The following is an 8,294-nucleotide window of genomic DNA, read 5'->3' on the forward strand; positions in this document are numbered from 1 at the left end:
ATGAAAGACACGCAAGCTCTACACTGACTCGCATTTATGCTGAGAATCTAAGAACGATCTAATGAGGATTGGATGACCTTTCTGGCTCAACGTGTGTCATCAAGCCTCTGTGGCTGGACCATTGCTAACCCTGTCAAGCACAGGTTTGCCTGGCCCAGATTGTTTACAAGCTGTGGTGAAAATGTTCACACCATTCAGATATCATGACCAGCAAGCAAGCCACCTGATCCAACTTAGTCACATCTTGCAATCAGGATGCCATAGCTGGAATATTGCTGACTGCAGCGTTTAACAAGTCAGTCAGTCATTGACTGTAATGGGTTTGTTTTGGTTTGTTTCTTGTTTCCTAATCCTTTCTTCCTCTTTCAGCAAACTGGGCAGAAGCCAGACCCACATGGAAGTGGAACAGATGCCTCCCAACTTAGCCAACTGATGCTACCCATCTTTCAGTCCACCCCTAGAGATCAAATTGCTGGCTCCCCAAGTGTACGGGCCTCAGACCCCACCCTCACAGCCAGTGAGCAGAAGGTTGTTAGTCCATTGAAAAGGACATTATAGCTATTTGTATACAGTAGCAGTTCTAATATTTACATTCCGTCCTCTTTTTGTGTGATATGATGGACAGTATCTGCTCGATATCATGTACTGTCCAAGCTTGCCTCAAAATCTGTTCATTGATGGCTTTTTATGAAAGGTCCATGTCATCTAAAGACTGGTATCATGTCATGAAAATATGTTTTCGCTCCCTGAAAGATCTGTCCTGTTTGAGAATAGTAGTCGCCTTTGTTGCATTTCTGACTCTGAAATTTGAAATGTGTTTGAGCATGTTAATATACTTGTCTGGGCCAAGTCCTAGGTAATGTATATAATTGTCACTATATCTTGTGAGTACTGTCACTCTATGAAGAAAATGTTTTGTTTTCAGAAACTGCATGAGTTGACTGCTACATTTTGTAGCGTCAATCAGAAATGTTCTGAGCAGCAGGAGAGAATCCTGTCCCAACTGTTAAAGCTGCAGGACCTTGGCAGCCAGGGAACTTGCTTCCACTAGTGCAGGTCAACGCTCCACTAGGGTAGGTCAACTCTCCACTAGGGTAGGTCAAAACTCCACTAGGATAGGTCAAAACTCCACCAGGATAGGTCAAAACTCCATGAAAATGGGTCAGTGCTGAACTAGGGTAGGTCAACTCCCCACTAGGGTAGGTCGACTCCCCAATAGGATAGGTCAAAACTCCATCGGAATGGGTCAGTGCTCCACTAGGGTAGGTCAACTCTCCACTAGGGTAGGTCAAAACTCCATTAGGATAGGTCAAAACTCCACTAGGATAGGTCAAAACTCCATTAAAATGGGTCAGTGCTGAACTAGGGTAGGTCAACTCTCCACTAGGATATGTCAAAATTCCATTAAAATGGGTCAGTGCTGAACTAGGGTAGGTCAACTCTCCACTAGGGTAGGACAACTCTCCACTAGGATAGGTCAAAACTCCATTAAAATGGGTCAGTGCTCCACTAGTGCAGGTCAACTCTCCACTAGGGTAGGACAACACTCCACTAGGGTAGGTCAACACTCCACTAGAATAGGTCAAAATTCCGTTACATTAAAATGGGTCAGTGCTCTACTAGGGTAGGTTGACTCTCCACTTGAATAGGTCAAAACTCCATTAGAATGGGTCAGTGCTCCACTAGGGTAGGTCAACTCTCCACAAGGGTAGGTCAACTCTCCACTGGGGTAGGTCAACTCTCCACTAGGGTAGGTCAACTCTCCACTTGGGTAGGTCAACTCTCCACTAGGGTAGGTCAACTCTCCACTAGGGTAGGTCAACTCTCCACTGGGGTAGGTCAACTCTCCACTAGGGTAGGTCAACTCTCCACTAGGGTAGGTCAGCACACCACAAGAGTATGTTTATATGGCTGCTTAAAAGATTTTCATGGGATGAATCCAGTTCATACTGTTTCATTCCATGTCAGTGTAGTCCTGACCATTGCTTATTCTATGAGCCACTGGTTAATTACAGGTCACCTGGTAATATTGCTGACTGCTGCTTTATCTCCTTTCATTCACTTGCTCACTCATATTGGTATGCCTTTATGATATTTAAGACAGTAGTGTAGTCAGAAGTCAAGTTGACTGAATACCAGGCAAGCTTAACTCAAGATATGTCTGCTTTTCGTTTCAGACATGAAAGCCGTGAACTTATATGTGATATATTCAGGCTTGGGAGGTTGTGACAACCCAGCAGAAGAGCTTGCCAGACAAGTGGAAGACGGAAGACTTGGACCCCATTTGTCCTTGTCAGCCCCGGAAGGGTGGGGGGGGGGGGGAGTCCATTTCACTGTCTGTGCACAGACATTATTGTGATGGCATTATTTACTATACACTACAAGGAGTGTGAAATCCTGTCATATTTGTTTGACTTTGGTCAAATTACCCCTCTATGTGTCACATTGATAATGTGTGTTCCTGCTAGGGCGTGATTAGGAAGGGTGTTTATGACTCTTATTGCCAACTACATTCATTATTCTCCTTGATCATTGGCTGCTCGGTGGAACTTATTTTATTATTGTGTTGGGCATACATTATGGCATGTGTTAACAACTGTTCTAGCCAGTTGGTGACTGACTTGACAGTTTGTACATTGTGATCACTCTGTAGGGTGTATCGTTAGTTGTTGGGGTATTACACTCATATTAACAATCTTTTCAAAATATGAATTTGATAATTAGGTCTATTTTGACATTTTGCTGTGAACTATTTATCTATAGTTCTAGAGCATGTACTTTTTCATGACAAGTAATTACTATGTAATTATGAAGTATTTTATGAATACTTTTGTGTAAAAGATATATGAAATATGTATTCTCATATATTCATGAAACTCATGTATGTTACGAAATGGCTTTCCTTCTAATGACACCTTTACGTTAGAATTAAGCTTTGCCATTACCTTATAAAGGTTTTATGAGACAATATTTTTCATTGTTTATAACTTTGTGGTACTTTACCCAAAACCCTTCTATTGCTCTGCTCAAGGATTGAACATATTGCTACTGAAGTGTGTTAAGAAAAGATTACTGACCAGGTATATGAAAACTTGTAAGACAAGCAGATTTCTACTAACATTGTAATATATATTATGTATACGAACAAAAATTTGTTCATTTTTTTAAGGGAATATCAGCATGATCAGGAAATAAAAAATATAGTGTATAAAATTTTTTACCATAGTAACAGATATTAGAATTCACTGGCCATTCGAAACTTCCATTTTAATCAAGTAAAACTGACACCAGAGGTCATTATACAGAATTATAGAGATTTTATACATTAACCATAATGTGGTTCAAGTCAAGAGAAAACACTAAAACCTGTTGATTTCGAAAGTAGAAATCAACAGATTTGTGTGATTTCTCCTTTACATGATCCACACAGAGAGATGTGAGTAATAGGCATGGTCTTGTTTCAGAAAGCAATTGTAGCATTGTGATGGTTGTAAGTCTCATTGTTTAACATATACCCCATTCACATGCCCCTCTATACATACGTGTGTATATTTTCACCTGTGTGTTAATGTCATGTGAACGTGTTGACTCACGTATGTATATTTACACCAGGAGCAAATTTGCTCCATGTCTGGAGCAGGTGCAAATGTAACTTTACACAAGTGCAAATTTGCGCTGGATGTATATGTTGTAATGGGAAGGTTTACGCCAATGCCAGAGGATGATCTAATTAATATATCTGTTGATTTGCCAACACCAAACAAATCAGCCGCACTTATGTATTTTGAAGTTGACGGTGTTCAGTTTTCTTTGGGTTTCAAGGAGTGTAAAAATTTATGTAAAGATTAAATCAAACACATGTTGCTTCATGCAAAGATGTCTGTGACGTAACTCTCTTCTCATTTGACTTTTTGGGAAAACAACCTTTTCATGTTGAACGTCATGAAAAGACTGATGACTATGTACTTCATTTACACACATTAATTAATTTTCATGTGAACGCATAGTAAATTTACATATACACGTGTGTATAGTTACACATGTGCAAAATTACTTATGTGAGTAAATGTTCTGCATGTGAACGGGGTAATAGACTATCATCACTCTGTGATCGCTTCATGAAATAATGGGCCCTGGTATGTAGTTATTGATATCCTGTAGACACAATCACATGTCCAGTAGGCCATCTCCTTTTTATGAATAGGAAAATCTGGATGTTCCTTGGATGACTTGATTTGTAGTTCTGCAAGACAGGAAGTAAGTTTATAGTAAGGTAATAAGGCATGGGTCACCGATGCAGATCAGTCAAGCGGATCTGCCAAACCCTCAGAGTCTGGACGATCATTTGTAAGTCGTGGCTAACGACTTTCACTTGGTTGATATACAATGAGGATTTGCAGATTTTATTGTTTTCAGTAGCTAGTCGTATATTGAATCTTGTTTGACCACCATTTTGCTTTCTGTGACGATCGATACCATTTTTTTTATGGTCAATAATTAAGTAAAAAAGTATTCAAATAACTATTGCTATCAACGATATTTTAGTATTTGTGATTATATTATCTGTCTTGTTTTTAAAAATTCTTTAGTTTAAAAAAACACTTTTCCCGTGAGGTCACGTGATAACCAAATATGGGATAATAGTCTCGATCATAAAGTTACAACGCGTACACTTGAGCAGACTCATGAATATAACTCATGAATATTAATTGGACCATTCACTACGTTAACAGATCGTTATTATAACAGAAACAAACGTATGTTTTCCATGTATATCTAAAATGATATTATTTGTTATTAATTGTCCGGTGAATTAACAATTTAAATTGAAACAATTCATAATTCATCATATTATGAATACGTAACAACTTGTAATGTGTGTGAAAAGTCGTCCTAAAATACACTATTTGAAGGGGGCGTGGCCTAAATGCAAATGTCCAATTGGGATTTTAAATTTTCCGGACCCCTGCATGGGTGGCATCTTACAAGTGACTTCAGAAAGTACCGGTAGATAACTGGAAGTTATCTAAGTATGTGTAAAGGATACATTCAACCCTTAAAAATGTGCTTCATGCTTTCATTTTGTACACTGGTCAAAAGTACATTGTACTGTGTGTATTGTCTTATGGTTGCTAAGTTATTCTGATTAGTACTGAGATTCTTTAGATCATGTACTTCTTATCTGTAATGATTGGTGTAACTGATCTTGGTTTGACACTATACTTACTGTATTCAATGTAATAAACGCCCAGCGCTCCCAAAATTAGAAATAGGGGGCTCTTATTAGAATATTATTTTGGTGAAAAAAGCAGAGTTGAAAGATAAATTTTGTGGTTTAGGCTGACAGCCTGAAATGTTTATGTACGACAGATATATTTTTCCAGAATTTGATTGCCCATAATTAAGGGTGCATATAACACACGAGTGTGTATTATACGCGAATAAATAAGTCTTGTGTACATTGATCAATCGGAAGGGGTGCTAATTAGGATTGTTCACTAGCAAATATCGATGTGGGTGCTTATTACGTCGAATACGGTAACTAGAATGTCTGTACAATTAGATATTTTTTATCAATGTTTTGATTGTTATTTCATTTTTCTTTTTACTCCTCATGAAATGTTAATAATAAATTTTCATATTTGAGTTATATGATTGTAAGCATAATAGTGGTTACTTTGGATGTTAATTGAAAATCTGTTGTTTTTGTTTCAATTTGAAGTCAAGTTTTCGGGAGGTATTTACCCTATATGTTTATTCCTTCATATCAAGATGAAACAGGTGAATAAAGGTTGGTTGTGCTACTTGTCAACAAGGAACTCTACCTTCCTTTGCATTTGAGTTGATCAACTTGATCAAGGGGTAAGGAAGTTGTACTTTTCTTTTTGTGTTTTAATTGGTTACGTTATACTTTAATTTCTTGATTTATGATGACGAAAAATATCCATTATTGCCTTTGTATCAGACTTTATCAAAGTCAAGCTGTTTTAAACTTGACAGCTTGGATTGTATTTCATTTGTCAAAGGGTGTTAATATATTATATTTGTTTTATGTAATACTTAGAAGGCGGTCAAGATGTATCATAAGTGAAAAGAAATGGCTCAACAAAGACATTCCCTATTAATGAGTATTGAGGGGAAACGTGGCACCCTCTGAGAAGAAAATGTCTGAAAGTCTTGTCTGAAGTTAACTTTTGGAATGAAAACTACAATATCTTTTGACAAGAGAAGATACAGGGTTTGACAACTGAAGAAAGTGGTTTTAGCAGTTGACTATTGTACATGTTAAAGAATCATGCGCAAAGATTGCTCTGTGGAATGGGGCCCAGGTACACACAGGGCCACAGAAAACATCACTGGTTCCACAGAAAATTGGTCAAAAATTTACATTTGGTATTTTCTACTAGCCAGTCATGTTTTTTTTACTACTGGCCTAGAATGTTTACAGTCGTTTGTGGAACCATGTGAGTGATGTCTTGACAGTCTTTAAGATTTGCTTTGCTTGAATTGGGTTATGCATTTAGCCTTGAAATTGTGATGGAATTCTTATCATATAAGATATATGCCATGCTTGTCTCAAGCATCTTGTACACTAAGTGTATTTCTTTTTAAGGTGTCCATAGTTTGTAATGAGTGTTTTATCTTGCCCATAATCAACTGACATGGCACAGCTATTGCAGATTAGTCAATTTATGATTATTATCAGAGTACACATTATCCATAAATTGATATGGGTCGTACATCATTGCTCCCTGTGTGAACATATCTTTTTCCAAAGACATTTTCAGTGAAATTATGTGGTTTGTATTAGAAAAACTGTTAAGAGTTTTCTAGTTCTGAACATGTTATTTCTCAATTTCAGATAAAAGTATCAATCTTTCATATGTTCACACGAGCGATCCCAAAGCCAATATTTGGCTATTGTTTTTGTCTGATTTTTGCTAATAGAGGTTTGAATTGTATTTCTTTATAAGGAGGAATGAATTTTGGATTTTTTGTGAGGTATCTATGAAGGAACATTGATACTTATGAAGTGGAGTATTTGAAAGTGTCAGTATGACAAGGCGAGGGTTAAAATTCCTTTTGAAATTGGTGAATTCATTGTTCAATAGCGTGTTTTTTGTCAGTCTTGATATTTGATTATAACGGGATGTGCAAGGATACCATCGGACACCATTACAGGGCATCAGTAACATCAGCTTACGTCACTTCCTGCCGATATGGTTATATCAATATCTATGGCTTATCGAATGACTTGATCATGTTGAAATGTTGAGGTAACATGTCCTCAGGTCTTGCAGGCTCTTCAGGGACGTTTGCACAGTTGAAAATCAATTTTGCTGTTATATTGTGCAGGAGAAATGTTTCATAAGGAGTGATTGTAATCAGATATGATGGAGAATTGCTCTAAATATTTGCAGTTTACTTTCCACAATAAAACTGATACAACCAAATATTTGACTTGTGTGTCTGTAGTTTCCCTTCTGGAAGTTTGCCGTGAATATATATCTAGGGTAGAATAGGTCTTCTGCAACCCATGCTTGTCGTAAGATCATAACGGGATCGGGTGGTCAGGCTCGCTGACTTGGTTGATGCATGTAATCGATCCCAATTGCGTGGATCGATGTTCATGATGTAAATCACTGGATTGTCTGGAATATTGCTGAATGCAGCGTAAAACAACAAACCAAACCATAAACCTTCTGGAAGTGGATCTTGGAGTTTCGTCATGTAGCATATCAGTATCCATCTGGGCCCCATTACGAGATTGAAGTAAGAGTTGACTAACAGGAGCATTGGATTGTCACCATGTGTGACATGGGTGATTGTGTATCATCGTACTGTGACGTGTATTGTTGCTTTAACATGCTGTCAAATCTTTAGTTTAAAAAAAACAACTTTTCCCGTGAGGTCACGTGATAACCAAATATGGGATAATAGTCTCGATCCAAATGTTACAACGCGTACACTTGAGCAGACTCATGAATATTAATTAGACCGTTCACAACGTTGACAGATCGTTATTATAACAGAAACAAACGTATGTTTTCCATATATATCTAAAATGATATTATTTGTTATTAATTGTCCGGTGAATTAAACAATTTAAATTGAAACAATTCATAATTCATCATATTATGAATACGTAACAACTTGTAATTTGTGTGTAAAAAGTCGTACTAAAACACGCTGTTTGAAGGGGGCGTGGCATAAATGTAAATGTCCGATTGGGATTTTAAATTTTCCGGACCCCTGCTGTCAACCCATGCCCAGCCCATCACTATAAAGCTGAG

The 8,294-nt window shown here is 37.5% G+C and overlaps 1 protein-coding gene across 3 annotated transcripts in view; it reads left to right on the top strand.

Annotated features, from left to right (window-relative positions):
- The window catches only part of LOC139459808 (roquin-1-like), a 35,067-nt gene extending 27,613 nt beyond the window's left edge, over positions 1-7,454 (top strand). For all 3 annotated transcript variants that reach the window (XM_071241494.1, XM_071241495.1, XM_071241496.1), the window contains exons 16-18: positions 370-528; positions 926-1,073; positions 2,178-7,454. In XM_071241494.1, coding sequence (XP_071097595.1) covers positions 370-528; positions 926-1,051 — 285 coding nt within the window. In that variant the 3' untranslated portion in view covers positions 1,052-1,073; positions 2,178-7,454. The remainder of the gene's footprint in view (positions 1-369; positions 529-925; positions 1,074-2,177) is intronic.
- The last annotated feature ends 840 nt before the right edge of the window (positions 7,455-8,294 follow it).

The sequence above is a fragment of the Haliotis cracherodii genome, unplaced genomic scaffold (genome assembly GCF_022045235.1).
Source record: "Haliotis cracherodii isolate W230 unplaced genomic scaffold, xgHalCrac1.p SCAF_13, whole genome shotgun sequence".
NCBI lineage: Eukaryota > Metazoa > Mollusca > Gastropoda > Lepetellida > Haliotidae > Haliotis > Haliotis cracherodii.